This window comes from Marmota monax, unplaced genomic scaffold (assembly GCF_021218885.2).
Source record: "Marmota monax isolate L192 unplaced genomic scaffold, Marmota_monax_Labrador192_F-V1.1 WCK01_AAM20220418_F8-fsc00055, whole genome shotgun sequence".
In the NCBI taxonomy this organism is placed as follows: Eukaryota; Metazoa; Chordata; class Mammalia; order Rodentia; family Sciuridae; genus Marmota; species Marmota monax.
In genome coordinates this window covers 12,835,777-12,853,879 of record NW_026695205.1, presented here as the reverse complement: position 1 = coordinate 12,853,879, position 18,103 = coordinate 12,835,777, and the positions used below count along the sequence as shown (strand labels likewise).

Genomic DNA, 18,103 nt, shown 5'->3' with positions numbered 1-18,103 from the left:
CTCACTGCACCTGGGTCGGCCACACTCGGAATCACTGATTTGGATCCACTGCATCTGAACTCTTCACACCTGAACCCCCTTACGTTTGGGCCCACTCCACCTGAGGCTCTGCACTCGGGGCCGCTGCTCTTGAGTCCGTGCATCTGGGCCTGCCACACTGGAACACTCCTGTTTCTGGACCCGCTGCTGCTGGACTCCATTAACTGGAGCCCACCATACCTGAGAGCTCCTGCACTTGGACCCGATGCTCCCGGACCCCTGCGCTGGCCCTGCTACCCCTGAGCGTTCCTGAACCTGGACTCGCTGCACCTGGACCCGCTGCTCCTGGACCCCGTGCGCTGGGCCCGCCGCACTTGAGCTCCAAGCACTGGGCTCACTGCACTGCGACCGACCCTTCCCTTGGCACGGGGCTTCTGGAGACGCAGAGGCAGCACCGGCGGCCGTACCGCTGGCTCATCGAGATTACGGCTGGGTCGAATTTCCGACCAGGTGCCGATTCTGTGCCGGGTGGTCCTTCCTGCTAGACCTGGGTTCTCCTTTGACTTGGGCGCGCGCCTCCCGCCGTCGCCGTCACGCTTCGGGTCAAACTGGAGCCTGAGAGTCTAGTTCCCTGCCGGCTTCCGTGAGCCTACGGCCTTTTGGCCCTGGTCGGCTACCGCTACCCAGGAAGGGGCGGGGATTGCGCCGGAAGGACAGGTACTTCCGGCGAGCGGCGGATTTGAAAGAGCAACGGTCGGCGTGGGCTGGCTAGGCCGTCCGCCGCCGGTCTGCGCGAGGGGCCTTTCTGGGCGGCCGCTGTAGGTGAGCGGGCTGGCCTCCTGCGGACGGGGCTGGCCGGGACTTCAGGGCACCGTCGCTCGCCGCGGGGGCGGCCGCGAGCGTTGGCTTCTGTTGAGGGTCTCGAGTCGGGATCTCCTCCGCCACCGGCCAAGGGCGGGTCTGAAGTCGGGCAGTTTGGGCGAGTGAGGAGGCGGGTGGCCGGGGCCGTGCCGTCCAGCCCCGGGTTCCCTCCACGTCTGTGTCGCGGGCACCCGCGTTTCCCGGAGCCCAGAGCCCAGTGGCCCTGGCCAGGCCCGCCCTTCTGCGCAGTGTGCTGCGGGAGGAGGGCGGATTGAACGGGGAGATTCCCAAGAGACGAGGGAGGCTGAGGCCGACTCGGGGAGGAAGTTCATCAGGTTTGGAAGGTTTTGGAAACCAAGCCGAACAATTGGAGTTTGGTGTGATAGGAGAGGTGATTTAAGTACTTTTGTACAGATGTTATACGTAGACGTTTTGCAAACATTAAACTGACATCAGGGTGTAGGGGACGTCAGAGGAGAGGGATGTGCGATGACGACTATGAAGCTACTTCACACCCACCTTTCTATTGTGACAGTCTCTAATTAAGATCTACTTTGTTTTGGAAGAGTGACCTGTGATCTTTCATCATTGGTTCTGAAACATATGACTTAGCAGAAAGTATAGATTGAGTATGTGGAGAAGTTTTACGTGTCCATTTTCCCTCCGAAGGCTTGCTAGTTTAAATTGACAGTAGAATGTTGAAAGCGGGGAAAATCCAGAACTTATTATGTGCCTAAGCACAGAAGGGCTAGGCTGTTGAGGTTTATAAAAAGCTAAACAAAGGTTTAGTGCCTGGGGCTTGAGGGTGGGCAGGGGAGGTGGCTGCAGGCTTTGGAGGCCCAAGGGGAGAAGGTACAGCAAGCAAGGGCTGGTAGTTGTCTTGCTATATGATAAAATCTTACCCTTAATAGCCACCATAGAAATATCTCTACTCACTTCGATGTTTACTATCTACATCTATCTAAAAAGCTGTCCTTTTGTAAACTGTTTACAAAAGGACAGCTTTTTAGAGCCTTTTCTTTGGAGAAAGCCTGCGTTTTCTCTGCCAAATCATTGAAATAATGGCAAAGAAATATCCTGGGATAGGAATTTTACTTTCCCTCTCAGTTAAGGTAATAGAGACACCTAATAGGTGAAGGATCTGAGTCTACAGAAAGAGATCTTCATTCTAAAATAGAAATGTGCAGTTGTGAAATTCAGTAGTAGGAAATGCAAACCCTTGCCTAAGTTACAAATAGTTATGCAGGATCATGGGGAAATACAGCTGATATAAGGGGTCACCCTGAGGATGTTCTTAATATCCATCATAAACATGTTTGTGAATGAGTGTTACATTTGTAGCCCAGCAGAGGAGTCTCCTTACTATTAATACTCTGCCCTGGGCCAATCATATCTGGAGTGTTGTGTTAAGCTTGGGCATTATGTTTTAGGAAGACACTGACAAAATAATATTTTAGAGGAAGGTAAGTATGAGGGTATAATGTTTTACAATATGCGTTTGGTGTTCATCCTGAGTTCCTGGCACACAAATCTTAAAATCCTTGGAGTCTTCAAAGTGATAAGTGACCTTTTATGAGCTAGCGGTTGACTGAGGGCTGGTATCCCCTAGGTAGCTTCTGGATGGGCTTTCATCTGAAGAATGTAGGCAGGCTTAGAGAATTAGAACTTTTAGCCCCACCTCTGATTTCAGGGAATGAACAGATCACCAGTGTCCAGTAATGTAATCAATCATGTCTATATAATAAACTTATGTAAAACCCAGAAGGATTGGTTTTGAAGAGTTTCTGATGACCATCCAGATGATGTGAACCCCAGTATTCCTGGAGGTTGTAACCCCTTCCCTCATTCCTTACCCTACCCGTCCTTTCATCTGGTATTCCATCACTTGTAATACTCCTTTATAATTAGCCAGTAAATGTTTTGCAGGAGTCCTAGGCTATGCTCTGGGATTCCAACAAACTAGGTCCAGCCATTCATTCCCAAAACCATACAGAAATGGGAATGGTGAAAAGCAGAAAAAAAAACTTTATATGGCTACATTGGGAAGACTTATACTAAGATCCAACATCTCAGCCCTGTTTTTCATCATGGTCAAACTGGTCTGGCCTATCATTCTCTCAGTCCTGGCTCTATACAGGAGCTCTCAAGAAGTCCTTATTCCTCGAAGTCCAGTTTCCACTTGTTGCTTAGAATGTTTATCTGTCAGACCTGGGATCCTGGAAGGGGGCAGGTTGGCTCCCATGAGATGATTGCTCCTGCCTGGAGGGTGAATCAGTCTAATCCTGGAGTGATGTGCCTGTAACATAGGATCTGCTATATAGGGCAAAGTCTAGACACTTCCAGGTGCCACTCCTGGGTGTGAAACTGGATGCTGCAAATCTGGCCTCAGTCTTAAAGGGGACAGGTGAGATAAATTTGGGGTGATGAAGCTTGTATTACTAATTTTTTAGCTAAATATTTCTTAAATGATTTGCATACCTACCTGAGCAGGTTAGAGTTTAAGGTGACAAAGGAGACAGGTACAAAATGAAGGTAGAGATGCCAAACTTTATCCTGCTTTTAGTTATCCATGGGGCATCTCCAGACCTAAGTGAAGTCACTGCTTTTAGCAAAAGCAGCCTAAGTCCCTGTTACATAGTTCCCTGAGTTCTGTGAGTTTGTCCAGAAAATTAAGTGAACCCAAAAAGGAGATGGTGTGAACTCCAATAAATCGCAGGTTGGTCAGAAGCACAGGTGAAGTGATCTGGGATTTCTGATTGGCATGTGGGCTGAGGAGATAGTCTGAGCCCTTAGTCTATGGGATCTAAATCTATCTGGTAGATAGTATGAATATAGCTAGTGAACACCTAGCTGGCGCCACCTGCACAACTGATTGCTTGCTTGGTGTGTGCAGGCACCATTCATCCCAGTCTTGTCATGAGCCTTCAGTGTTGATTGCTGTTGAGCTAGGGGAAAGTTTGCTTTTTTTCCTCTCACAGATGGAAGGGCTTGCTCTTAGGTAAAGAAATTATTCTAGAATAAGAGGGCTTAGCAGAGACCCAATGACCATCTTCACATTTTTTGAAAGAACTGTCATTTAAACAGGGATTGATACATTCTGTGAAGTTGTGGTAACTAGAAATCAAGGCAATGACCAAAATTCCACAACAAACATTACAGCATGAGGAAGAGTTACTTAACTGTGAGAGCCACTCTGAAGTGGAAAAAGTTGCCTTGATGGACAGTTGTGGTATGGAATGAATAGGTTTACTACTCTGGCTCCCCAAAACTCTGGCTCCTTTGCAGGTAAAAGGTTTATTCAAAGCCAGCTTCAAGAAAGAGCTGAAGACCTTTCTGTCTCCAACCTCCATCTTTTTTTTAATAGCAGGCAGAGTGGGACAAAAGGCAGCAAATACACATATGTAGGTTTAGCTAGGCTGTGTTGATCAGAAGCATGCTAGTCTAAGTTCCCTGGTGCCTCTCAGGCTGGTGTAAGGGATTGAGCCTCCTTTCAGTATGAGGACATATGGAGTGTAAAAACATGGTTATTGGAAAACTTCCTTAATTTGGAAAGGAGTCTACTTGAGAGTGACTACTGTGATGCTTTCAAGGGTTTATATGGAACTAGGCAGTTATTTATAATCATCTTTTAAAATAGCTTTAGTTAGGCTAGTTGCCAGTGCTTCTTTTTAACCCTAATGTTCTAAGAAACATTATTTCCAGAATTGTGGCCATTTCAGAATATCAGCATATCTGCAAAGTTGAGTATGTTCACGTTGGGTCTCCACATTGACTTCTTCCCTGAGACATTGTGGGAAAGGGGATCTTTGGGCAATTAAACTAGTATTTAAGCAAGAGGTTAAGGCCCCTCTTCTTCTTGGTAAAGAAATGAGTCTTAGCTTCTTGGACTCTCCAGGTAGCGTCAGAGTTCTGTAAGTGAAATCTCAGTACATAGCCACAAGGTTAAATGCAAGTTCTAGGACAGGCTTTCTTAACCTTATCCTGTGGGCATTTTGGATAATTCTTCATTGTGAGGAGCCATTAATCTACATGTTATTTGGATAATTCTTCGTTGTGAGGAGCCATTGATCTACATGTTGTGGGACGTTTAGCGGCATTCCCACCTCCACTGACTAGATTCCAGCAGCATTGCTACTCCTGGCCTGACAACCAAATGTCTCCAAGCAAATGAGCCTACAAGAGCAGGGGGTACAGAACTGTAAGAACTGCTGCTTTAGGGGGGGCACACGACCAACTCACCATAGGAACACATTAGGGAAAAGGGGTTTTTGTTTTGTTTTTTAAAGTTCTTGCTTTAGGAATTTCTGCATCTGTTTTTACTGATTTTTTCCTCTTGCATCTTAAACTTTAATAGTCATCTCATTATGTATGTAATGAATAGAATTTTGAATCAGAATATGATATTTTTTTCCTTCCGTGTGTTATCATCCCTTATATATAGCTTCTAATGATGGTGCCTTATGCTGTGCAAAACCTCTGTCTGGCCCCTCAAATGTGAAAAAGGAGACACATGATTTCCCAGTTGTGTGTTCAGATAAAATCCTCTTTCCAATGTGGAAGATAATAGTGAACAGCATTAGGAAAATTAGCAGAAAATGACTGTGCTTGGTAGAATTTTATTTTAGGATATACATCTTTGTCTTTATCTTATTAAATATTTGATGATAGTGCTAGTGTCACTAGTTGAACTTGACTTGTTTTGTTCTTATTGATTATCAAGTTCCAGACAATGAGAACTACTGATTGTATTTCTGATCTTTTTTTTTCCCCCTTCCTTCAGACTACAAGTCCCAAGATGGAAACTTTGTCTTTTCCCAGATATAAAGTTGCTGAGATTGTGGTTCATATTCGCAATAAGTTCTTAACAGGAGCGGATGGAAAAAACCTCTCCAAGAATGACCTTTATCCAAATCCAAAGGTAAAATGTCTTGATGTTTGAAGTAGGTATTGGTGTTAGAGAACAAGTAGGTCACCATGCCATGTCATGTTGTCAGTTTTAATACAGAGAAAGATTTCAGCTAGTGTAATTTTAAATAACATTAAATTTGTATGTGAGATGATTTCTGCCCTCCCATTAGGAATTCACTTTTTTAATATGATTGTTTTCTTTAAAAAAAGACAGCTGCTTTTAAATCATAGATATATTAAAGGATATTAAGTTTTTTTTTTTTTTTTTTTTTTTATTGCTGTTGAAGTGTGGTACACGGATTTAATGTATTGGCAGGGCTTAGGGGAGCTTATTCCTAGTGGTTTCCCACCATAGAAAATGCTTGAAATTACCCCCTTGGAATCTTACAGATTAATATTCTTGCTTTATGCCCCAAGAGAGAGTTGACTTGCTTTGATGGGCATCATTCCTCACATTGTTATTAAATGCAGAAATGGACTGTGTGTGTGTCACAGAGCATCCAGAGTCCTTTTCCAGTCTTGGTGTTACCTTGCAGTGACAACATAGGGAAGCCTGGTTCCATGACATGGAACCCAGACTGTCTAATGTCAGTATCCTTTAATTCTTTAAAATGAGGGGAATCAGCTCAGAGTAAATGATGGGCCTTTAAACTGAGTAAAGTTAACTTTTTGAAAAGGTGCAATATTTTCTCTATATTTCTCACTTTTCTGCTCATACAATAAGGTTTTTAAACTTCTGTATTTCCTCATTGAGTTTATCCCCCTTGTTTTAAGTTGTCTCTTAAACTTCACATCCAAGAAAATCTTAATGTCTAAGGTAGCAACAAGATTTCTCATGATCTTTTTCAAGAAATATATTCTCAGTGTTGGGACACATTTGCCACATTCCTGGCAACCTGCAGATCTGAAAGATGAACTAACTTCCTCCATTGCCTGGGGTGGGGGTGGCTTGAATTTGATTTAGAAGAGTATGTTTGTTCTTAAGCAGCTGTCTTCTTGTCTACTTTCGGCACTTGGAAAAACTGACATGAATCATAAGGTATTTTAAAATCTGGAAAATTGTGAAACATTTCAAGGAGATGGAACAGTTGTCACCCTTTTCTCTGTGTTTACTGATTATAGCATTGGACAGTGGTGGTGGTGATGTAGTGCTGGAGTCATGGGTCAAGAGTATTGAAAGTTCCTTTCCGTTGCAGCCTGAAGTCTTGTATATGATCTACATGAGGGCCTTACAGATAGTCTATGGCATTCGATTGGAGCATTTTTACATGGTAAGTTTATGGTAAGGCAAAACTATGTTTCGTATTTTACTGCAGTTCTCTGCTCACGTACATACTGCCTTTTAAGGAAATCTTGACTGTTTTGACACATTCAAAGGCTTGTGTAAAATTAATGTCACCTGTGAAGGAATTTTAGGCATAATAATGGTTTATATGCATAGCTTTACCAATACAGAAACCTCAGTGGAAGCCCTGAACAACACCTAGACATCACTGAGGCTGTTCCCAGGTTTATAGGTCCCCTGAGACCCACGGACACAGCGAGTGTGCATGGACAAGGGTCTCTTCTCAGGAAGGACTCCCAGGTGAGAAGAGCAGGCATACAGTCAGAACAATGCTAGAAATGAGGCAAACTAGCTGTTTCTAGTAGGAAAGGCCACTTTCTTTATTGTAATTTTTTTTTTTTTTTTTGCAGTGAAGTCCTGAGGGCATCCTCTGAAGATGCTCTGACAATGTCAGAGTCTTTGGAGTCTCATCAACATGAAAGTTATCTGTTGTTTAAAAATCAAAGACATTTTAAATGAACAAAAGATGGCTCACTTCATTTTTGTTTTTGTACAACTAGCGTTTTGCACACTAGCTCAGCTCCACAACCCACCTGTTCTTTTTTTATTTGACATTGTTCACACACACTAGTACATATTACAGTAAGAGTGCTGGATAAAAACATGAGGTACGAAAGTAGTTCAAAGTTTATAGGTCATGCAGATCATGTTAGACAGCAAAGAAAATTGTGACTGAGAAAACACTAAATAAAAATACATAAAGAATGTGCATTATATATATTAAAAAAACAAAACAAAATAAAAACAAAATCAAAACAAAACAAAATTTCGTATGTAGAAAACATTTTGTTACATTGCAGATTTTAATGTATTTAAAAATTGCAACATGCAGATTAAGTGCAGTGTATACTGAGTATTTAAAATGTACTTTCATAAATACAGTTTCAAGAGAAAGTATCATTTTGTGTATACTAACACATTAAGTGTATGTCAGAAATTGATGTATAGATATATATTTTAACACATTTTCTGAAATTAAACTGTAGTTTTGTTGAAAAAAATAAAATAAAAATCAAAGACAGCCACCCTTTTACAATGAAACCTTGCCAATTGTAGTTTCTTTGTCTATAAAAAGGGAACAGCACTTTGTTTATAGATCCTTGTAAAAATCAGGAGAGAAAATAAATAAAACCCCAGCATGATGCCTGATACACAGTGGTGGCTTGTGGTTATCCTTCTATTTGTTTATTCATTTAAAAATCTTTATTTAGCACCCCCTGTAAACCCTATCATTAGAAATATCAGTGTCGACTATAGCTTAGTAGCAGGAGCTGCATTGTTTTTTTTCAGATTTAATGATAAAGTTGATACAATTTCATCTTAACCTCTGATTAAGGTTACTTTTAGTTTATGGCTGAAGAAACTTGTTTAATCAATGTGTGACTTAGGTTTTGTGACTTACTACATGCAGATGCCCGTGAACACTGAAGTTATGTATCCACATATAATGGAAGGCTTTTTACCAGTTAGCAACTTATTCATTCATCTGTGAGTAAACCCCCATTTTACTTTCTCCATCTGCTTTTGTATTTGCATGGCATTAAACCCTTTAAATGACATTGGTATCTTTGGGAAGGAGTTCCATCATCTTCCTTTCCTCTCTGTGTATGTTCAGAAGTACAGGTTTCTACCAAGCAGAACTCCCTTCACTTCTAGCACTTCTCAGGGTCTGTCCACTAAAGTTCGGAGGCCATGTAAATGGCAGTCCTCAGCCAGCTTTGTGGAGAGTTTCGAGTTCTAGAGTCTCGGTGTGCCCAAGTGCCTGTTCATTAGAATCTGTGGTGTCCCTGGCTCTAAGAAAGGCTTGTGTAGCTATGGAGCTCTGCACTACAGTGGGCTCAACTTGGTCCTGCAACCCTGAGGGAAACCTCCAGAAATCTCTCTAAAAATGGGGTATTTATGCTCAATGGTTCAGTATAGTTTACAACTCATTTATTGATATTCTTTCTATAAAAGGGATTCATTTCTGCCCATCTGCCGGGTGAATGACTTTGAGATTGCTGATATTCTGTATCCAAGTAAGTGAAAATTTAAACAGTTTTATTGTCTGGCTTTAACCAACCACTTTACCTTTCCATTGAAAAATGTGGAGGAAAGACTTAGAGTAGGTTTCAAGTGCATCCCATCCTTAGAGATGTGTTTTATTACATCCTTTTATTGAACTGTTTTTCCTTTGTAGATCAACATAAAAGCTGTGTTTCTGACTAATTTTTTTCTTAACTCCTTACATTTAAAAAATATTCTTTAAATTTGGGGAGGCCAGGCACGGTGGCACATGCCTGTAATCCCAGCGCCTTGGGATCATGAGTTCAAAGCCACCCTCAACAAAAGCGAGGCACTAAGCAATTCAGTGAGACCCTGTCTCTAAATAAAATACAAAATAGGTCTGGGGATGTGGCTCACTGGTCAAGTGCCCCTGAGTTCAATCCCCAGTACTTAAAAAAAAAAAAAATGCAGATGTGATGTCACATAGTAGACTATTCATATTTATTCATATTAACTTTATCAAGTTAACGGTTACTTTTCACCATGAAGAAGTTCTCTTTTAGTATGCATCATGGTCATGCTGTTATTTTAGATGTAAACTTTCCCAGCTTTGTGTCCCTTGATTCATTTTTGCCCTCTTGGATCTCTGACTTTTGTCTATGGATGTAGTATATGCATGGCAGACCTCATGGATTTTAAATGTAAATTGGATGTGTTTTAATAAATACTTGTACTTGTGAGCCACTGTCACAGTTGTGTATAGCACGGGTCCATGGCCCGCAGGAGTCCCTTGGAGTCCCTTTGCAGTCAGCCTCCCATGGCTGCCTCACTGCTTGCAACCACTGGCGTGTCTTCTGTCATTCTAGCTTTGGCTTTTCCAGAATTTCATACAGATGAAAGAATACATTCTGCCATCCGTGATGTCTGCTTCTTCTTTTTTATTTTTCTTTTTTTTATGTATTTTTTCTTTTGTACCAGGGATTGAACTCAGGTACTTGACCTCTTAGCACATCCCCAGCCCTATTTTGTATTTTATTTAGAGATAGGGTCTCACTGAATTGCTTAGTGCTTCACTTTTGCTGAGGCTGCCTCAGCCTCTGGAGTTGCTGGGTGCATGGTGTCTGCTGCTGCTGCTTTTTTTTTTTTTAATAATACTTTTATTTTGTTTATTTATTATTATATGGTACTGAGGATCAAACCCAGGACCTCCCATGTACTATGTGATTGTCCTGGTGTCTACTTCTTTAAGCACAGCCCTGTTGAGATTTATCCGTGTTACTTGCACTTACTGCTGCTGTGTATCTTGTTATCTTGGAGTATTCTCTTCAGTAGATAGACATTTGAATTGTTTCTAACATGTGCCCACTGTGGAAAAAGTACCCTAAACCTTGGAGGGTTCTTTGCTCGTGTTTTACTTTTGGTTTCATTTATTCTTAGTTTCTGTTTTTTACTTTAGAGCAGGAGCTGAGGTCATTAGTTTCAGGCCTGTTTTTGTTGTTGTTGTTGTTTGTTTGTTTGTCTGTTTTGTTTTGTTTTTTCCTAGTAAGAATGTTTAATGTATGAATTTCCCTCTATCTCAACTTCATCTATATTCTATAAACCCCATTGTGTTGTATTTTCATTTCTCATTCAATTCGAAACATTTTCTAATTTTCTTTTTCTTTTTTTTTTTTTTTTCATTCACCTGCAGGTTTTAAGTGTGTTGTCTACTTTTTAAAACATTCAGGGTTTGTCTAGCTACCTTTCTGTTGCTGATTTGTGATTTAATTCCTTTGGGATTAGAGATTTGTTCAATTTGACCCCATTTCAGTTTATTCATACCTTTTTTATGGCCCAGAACATGGTCTGTATTTGTTGCCTTTCAGAGCCCTGATGAACTATCACAAACTAGATGGCTTCAGATAACACATTTATTTATTGACATCTTCAGACATGATTGTGGATTTGTCTGTTCTGCCTAGTTTTGAAGGCAACACATCTAGAAATATTCTCTGGACTTGCCTTTGCTCTGAAATATGCTTTATATCCCAGAACATATTGTCTTTTGCTTTGCAGTTATTTGAGTCTTTGTATCTGAAGTGGGTCTCTTAGAGACTGCCTGTAGCGGGGTTCTTGCTTTGCTTGCTGTTGTCTATCAATTGAACTGTTTAGTTCACTTACAGTTAATGTTATTATTGGTGTGATTTGATTTAAATTTACCTTGTCCTATTACTGTTTTCCCCATTTCCTGCCTTATTTTGGTTTATTGGGATATATTTATTTTTATTTAGTTTTGGTATTTACAGTAGGGTTTAATATGTATGCACATATCTTTAGCCTATTTCTGTTTGTCTTAATATATATTATACCTTACAAAGAGTTTATTTCCATTCCCCATTATTGTCCTTTGTGTGATCATGCTATAAAGTTTACTTCTACAGATATGTGAATGCTTTGACATATTGTTATGAGATGGCTTCAGTTGATTATCTTTTAAAAGCATTGTTTAAATGAGGAAAATTTTCTTTTACATTAACCCACATTCTTTTAAGTATGTCCAGTCCCTCTCTGGAATGATATTTCCTTGCAACTGGAGGATTTCATTTAATATTTCTAATACTGCTAATAAACACCCTTTAATTTGCCTTTCTTTTTGAAAGAAATTTCCCTTTCACGTAGAACTCTGAGTTGACCACATGGCCACCCTGTCTTCTGCTTGTGTTGCCGTTGATGAGAAGTCACTGCTGTTTTGTCTATCCATGTGATGTGCTCAGTTTTTTTTTTTTTTTTTTCCCCCTTCTGGCTGCTTTTAAGACTTTATCTTTATCGCTTTTTATTTATTTGGTACTAGGAATTGAACTCAGGGGTATTCTACCACTGAGCTACATCCCCAGCTGTTTTTACTTTTATTTTGAGGCAGGATCTCACTGAGTTGCCCAGGTGGCCTTGAACTTGGATCCTCCTGCCTGGGATTCCTGAGTTGCTGGGATTACAGTTGTGGTTGGCCTGTTTTTCTGACCCTCCAAGACCCATGAGTTCTGATTGCGTTGTGCTGTCTGGACTGCAGTCTGGGTGCTTGAATTACAGGCCAGTGCCCTGATAGTGCTCGCTTGCTGGGTCCTGTGGAGGTGCTGCAGGGCCTGTGTCCAGTGTCTGAAGTTTGTCGCTGCACGGACTGTTTCTTTATAGTTATTTAAGGGACACAAGCCAGTCAGGTTTTTGCTGTTTCCATAATGGCCAAAAGTAATTGGCTCTTTTTTCCTAATTATTAATATATAAGGGTAATTCTGATCTTGAAGTTAGAACAGATTGTTACACGGTTTTATTTTACATACCATGAGCAAAGTAATGCAGGGGGAGAGAATGAATATTTCTACGTTATGTTTCAAACATTTACTTAAAATAGTCTTGCTTTATATTTTAGAAGCAAAACGGACCAGTCGGTTTTTAAGTGGCATTATCAACTTTATTCACTTCAGAGAAGCATGCCGTGAGACTTACATGGAATTTCTTTGGCAATATGTAAGATTTAAATATACTTGAGGGTCATACAACAGATGCATAACCTCATTTATGAACCAGCAATCTGTTTAGAAATGTTTGTTGCAAATATCATTTGTGTTAAGTAAAATTCCTAACTCATTTGTGAGGAATGACTGATTAGCTCTACTAAAATTTATTTCTAATGGGAAAATTATAGTGTGAGTAAACATTTTATAGTTATTGCTAGTAGTGTTATGTGTGAGGAAATCCGTGGCTCTTGGAAAGCACTGAGGAGAGATTGCTGATGTTGCTTTGTAGAAATCCTCTGTGGACAAAATGCAGCAGCTGAGCATTGCACACCAGGAGGCACTGCTGAAAATGGAGAGGCTCGAGTAAGTGGGGTTTGCATGGAAGTGAACAGTTTCAAAATGCACAGTGAGTGTGAATGGTGTTTCCATCTTGAAGTCCACCTTAAGTCTTGTCTTCCACAGTAAGTGGCAGAGTATTTAAGTGTGCCTTTTCTGAAAAGAGAATGATGTATTTTCTTAAAACTCTTTGCTTCAGTTTTCTTGGGCTCTGTCTTGATGATGCATTAGCCTGACTCATTTGATGCCTTTAAATTACTTCCCTAATTACACCTCCAGCCTTTGTCTCATGCAGATGAGCACTAGTTGTCGGGACCCTTTCTTCATATCATCTAATGCTGGCAGCATGTTTGGTCTTCCACATTGTTCTGCTTTGAACTCAAGAGTAATGGGAAAGATATTCAAATGACAGTTCCTCAGTCTCCTGTGTACTGACAGATGCTCCTCAACCTATGATGGGGTGTGTCCGACCAACTATCTTAAATGAAAAACATCCCAAGTTGAAAGAGCACCTGATGCTCCCGACCCACGTGCCACTGTTATCCTGGTTTGTCAGCCAGTGTGCAGTGGAGCTTGGTGTTCTCATTTGCAGTGGTGCATATCCTCATGCTGGTGGCAGATGGGGAGCTGCAACATTTTCACCTGTCACTAGCCTGGGAAAAACAAAATGTGAAGTACCATTCCTATTGCACATGAATTGTTTTCACATCGTCATGAAGGTGAAAAACCATCATGAGTCAAGGACCATCTGTGGTTTTTTGTTTGTTTATTTTGTGTGTGTGTGTGTGTGTGTGTGTGTGTGTGTGTGTGCGTGCTGGGGATTGAACTCAGGGGTATTCTATCACTAAGATATCCCCGTCCCTATTTTGTATTTTATTTAGAGACAGGGTCTCACTGAGTTGCTGAGCACCTCGTTGTTGCTGAGGCTGGCTTTGAACTTGCAATCCTCCTGCCTTAGCCTCCTGAGCTGTTGGGATTATAGGCGTGTGCCACTGTGCCTGTCTAGTTTTTGTTTTTTAAGTCCTTTCTAATATGTTGGTACCTTGTCCAGGAGAGAGCTTTTCTGACCTGTTTCTGGTAAAAATTGCCTTTACAATCAGTAATAAACTGAAAAGACTGGGGATGAGAGGAAGATACTGAGATTTAGCATGGTAAAAATACCGCAAACCAGATCAAAAGAAATGTGCAAACTGGGAGAGAATTTTTGCAACATTTGCTGCAAAGCATTGCAGACTATACTGCCCCATCCGGCAGGACACATCAACGTGGGCAGCGAACCTTAGAATCTATAAACAAATTATTGTACTTTGATAAGAAATATCAATGAAAATATAGTTAAAATCCTTAGATATTTTGTAGACATAATTATAATTATTTATCATCTTATGAGTTTGAACAGTAACTTTGAGAATTAGAAACTACTTGAAGATTGTATTTTCACTTAAAAGCAAATTTATAGTAAACACATTTATCTCAAATATCTGTAACTGAAAAGGTAGAGTATCTGATAAATGTAAATATAAAACATAAATTATGGGTTTTCTGTTGAAGAAAAACAATTAGGCAAATATATATTAACTAATCAATTAGGCATGTGCTAATTATTTTATAGATTAACAAATATAGGTTATCTAAATATCTTAATATATATATTAAGAATAAGAACATAACTTATAATTGTATTAATTTTATGTAACCACGTGGTCTTAAAATATTTGGATCCATTTTAATTTATTTTTAACTAGGAGTGCACTCTTCTATGTGACGTCGCTTAATGTAACTGAAATAAAATCCTTGTTGAGTATACATATTTATTTTTTATAGTTAGGAATGAGAATAAGGATTTTTTAGTCATCACAGGAACATTGCCGGCTTTGTTCCTGTGGCGAGCAAATGCATCCTCATAACCTCCAAAATTAAAAGTAAAATATAAAGAAGCATGTTTGATATCTCTCATCAATAGAACATTATTTAGTAACACAACTATAGAGAAAAGTCAGGTTATTTAACTCAGAACTAACTTAAATTTAGGGCTGCAACATAGAAAGCTGTGGGATTAAATTTTGTCTGAAAAAGATATCTTTCGTTAGCATTTACAGGTAGGCATTCTTAAAAATACAGGCTCTGAACAGCTCCCTTAGAAATCTGAAACACAGTAGTACAGATTAGTGGCTGGAAGGCGGGACTAGAAGTCCTGTCTGAGTGACTGTGGAAGAACCAATCGGAAGCCGATTTTTTTAAGTCCTTTTTCTTAACACGGACCCCCGCCCCCCCACTGTGGGAGGTGGGACCAGGAAGCCTGCTCTTCCGGCCAGTCACCCCATGGTTACCATGGTGATGCAAACAACATGGAGTCCGCTGCCCATTTTCGGGGCAAAAGTTCCCCAAGTTTTCCTAGCCGATTGCATTTTGTTTGATTTTGTCTGCATTTTCCCCCGCCTGGCCAAGATCTTACTGCGGTAGCAGCTTGTTCTGTCTCTGTACATCCTGCACTTTTTTCTGTGGCACGTGGGTGCTCCAAAGTTTTTTTAGCAGCAAATGCTAGCATTACCATCAGATCTTAAGTTAGTCTGTGTTTGGCATTTAGGTCAAGTAATTCAAGGGTTAAAAGCACTGTTGGCCGCAGGGGCTAGGACCCCATAGCGAGCAGCAGCAGCAGCAGCTAAAGTCTCTTGTCCCCAGTGGCTGAGTTACAGCCATTCTGATTCATATGACAATCATGTAGTAAAAAGGTCCGTACATACTTTCTGAGTATTGACAAAAACAATAGAAAATTGAAACTTATTTCTCTCCAGGTAAACATCACATTTTCTCTCCCTTTTTCTCACTTTCCTAGCGCAAACTTCTAGAACATAAAGGCCAAAAAATATCTTTTTTTTTTTTTTAAGCTTTTTTTTTTTTTTCTGAATTAATTAGGTTCCAGTAAGAAAAGGTGGGAACAGGCACCTTTTCTGGGCCAAAGGATTCATAATAATCTTTTAAATAGTCTCCTACTCTAAGCCATCTTTTACCATCAATGGTCCCTTCAAGGGGAAACCATGGACACAATTCTATGTATGAAAAGAATAATTTTAAGTCCTTTTTCTTAACACGCGACCCCCCCCCCCACCCCCTATGTCTTGAGGGCCTCCTTGAGGCCTGACAAAAACAAATCGTGACGAAACTGCTTGTCCCGTGGTGGGTCACTCACCTTGCGTCGTCCTCACTGTCCTCCTGGATCTGTCTCTCGGTTGTGTCTGCCGAGGCGATCTTGAGCCTCCCAGGCAGGATGTCTCCCAGGGGGCTGTCAGGCTAATCTTTGAAGGAGAATTTCCTTCTAGTCCCTGACACTATACTAACAAAACTCAGGTAGTTTTTCTACCTACAAAAAAGTCCTGCAAACTGAAGGGAAAAGATGACTTAATAGAAACCTGGGAGAAGGCTATGCATAGAGTTCGCAATAAAATCAAAACAGATGCTGATACATTAGTTATGCAAAAATCATACTAGAACTTTTGTGGGGAAGAGGCTTGAGTCTGTGTGTGTTAGGAATGGTAGAGGCTTGGGGATAGGGGAGGAGCATTAGAGAAGGCATTCTGCATACATCTCACAGGAGTGAAGTCGGACAGCACAGCTGTGGGTGCTGCCTGCATAGAGACTCCATGGGAGGATACTGAGGGCTCCTCAGGCTTTCATTTCTCTCAGCAGTGCCAGGCCATCTACTTCAAATGGCTGGAGAGTGTGTGATTCAAAAATCAGAAAAGTAGATGCTGCATCTAAGTTGAGGGTATGGGTTTTATTTTGGCCTTTCAAAGTTAAGAATGTGATGTTATTTTAATCTATTTTACTGTGTTCAGTTCTGTTCCAGTTGAAGAGCAAGAAGAGTTCAAGCAACTTACTGATGATATTCAGGAGCTACAGCAATCATTGAATCAGGAATTTCGTCAAAAAACGGTATCTGTTATGAAACATCTTGAAATTTTTTTTTTTTAATTACATTTCCATAGGGGTGTGTAAGGGGGGTAGGAGCTCACTGCTTTCCATTACTGAAGAACAGTGCTTGCTAGGCCCATTTGTGCCCCTTACAATGTATCAGTCATCCCTGAACAGGTGGCTTTTTGTTTGTGTTGCAGTGTTGTGTCCAGTCTGGTTGAGTAGGTGTCTTAGGGTTCTCCTAAGCTTGCTCCTACTGAGACTAGAGGCACCCTGGACACTGCAGCAAGCTCAAGGGTGCTCAGGATAGTTTAAATTTCCAGGGAAGCCTTGTGGTACCCAGCATCTCTCAGACACCGCTGTAGCTCCTAGCTCAAGGTAGTCCACTTCCATTTTTAGATCACATTACCATTTGATATCTTTGGGGTTTTGGCATTTACCATGATAAAAAGCAAGTGCCATGTGAAAATCATTATGGAAGGAGGACCTGAGAATTTCTGTCTCATCTGCTTACAGGGTACAGGGATTTATGCAATATCCAATCGGTCATATGCCTAATGAGTAAGTAGTGTGATTATCTAAGAATAAACTAAAATACTCTTTCCAGATAAATGTTTATTTTCTCAAAGGACTGCAGCATTGTCAAACAAAAGTGTGCAGTCACTTTGACTTAATCATTTTGTGGAGGAATCCTTAGATAGTTATTCTGGCCCATGGGCATTACAAGCACAGAGAGTTTGAGGCTGGTCAAAATCCTTTCTCTTCTTTCTCATCTTGATTTTGTGAGAAAGCAGCAAGTGATTCCATTTCAGTCTGTTTTAAATCATAACCCCTTGGTTTGCTTTTTCCCTTAGATAGTGCTGCAGGAGGGAAGTTCCCACAAGAAATCAGATATCTCAGAGAAGACCAAACGATTGGTAAGTACCTTCTGCCACTAGCACTGACTGAGAGGTTCAGTGGGGAAAACACTGGAGCCATGTACCTGCTTTCCCCACTTCATAGTGTGGCACACATGAGTCCTTCCATCGATGGCTGCACGTGTCTGTGCTTCCTGCAGATCTTCCTGGTACCTTGTCCATGCCTGTCGTCTTGCCCATGTGCACCTTTGCCAGTCAGGCTCTCTTTTGTCATTGAAGGGATTCCCAAAGTCAGGACTTGGGGGGTCAAGGGAAGTGAGTATTCACAGCTGACCCACATTGCCCAACGAATTCTAGAGCTGAACACCAAGAATAAAGTAACAGCACACATCAGTAACAGACATGCATTATTTTGGTCAGCGTTGGCC

General features: G+C 40.9%; 1 protein-coding gene across 4 annotated transcripts in view; it reads left to right on the top strand.

Moving 5' to 3' along the window:
- Positions 1-674: 674 nt before the first annotated feature.
- Positions 675-18,103, top strand: part of Nuf2 (NUF2 component of NDC80 kinetochore complex) — a 31,019-nt gene continuing 13,590 nt past the window's right edge. The window contains exons 1-9 of one of the 4 annotated variants that reach the window (XM_046430238.2): positions 675-801; positions 5,621-5,758; positions 6,945-7,019; positions 8,505-8,581; positions 9,050-9,111; positions 12,483-12,580; positions 12,860-12,933; positions 16,743-16,839; positions 17,673-17,735. In XM_046430238.2, the coding sequence (XP_046286194.1) occupies positions 5,636-5,758; positions 6,945-7,019; positions 8,505-8,581; positions 9,050-9,111; positions 12,483-12,580; positions 12,860-12,933; positions 16,743-16,839; positions 17,673-17,735 (669 nt within the window). In that variant the 5' untranslated portion in view covers positions 675-801; positions 5,621-5,635. Of the gene's footprint in view, positions 802-5,620; positions 5,759-6,870; positions 7,020-7,443; positions 7,702-8,504; positions 8,582-9,049; positions 9,112-12,482; positions 12,581-12,859; positions 12,934-16,742; positions 16,840-17,672; positions 17,736-18,103 lie in introns of those variants that run through there. The other 3 variants (XM_046430239.2, XM_046430243.2, XM_046430241.2) reach the window with 3 other exon arrangements.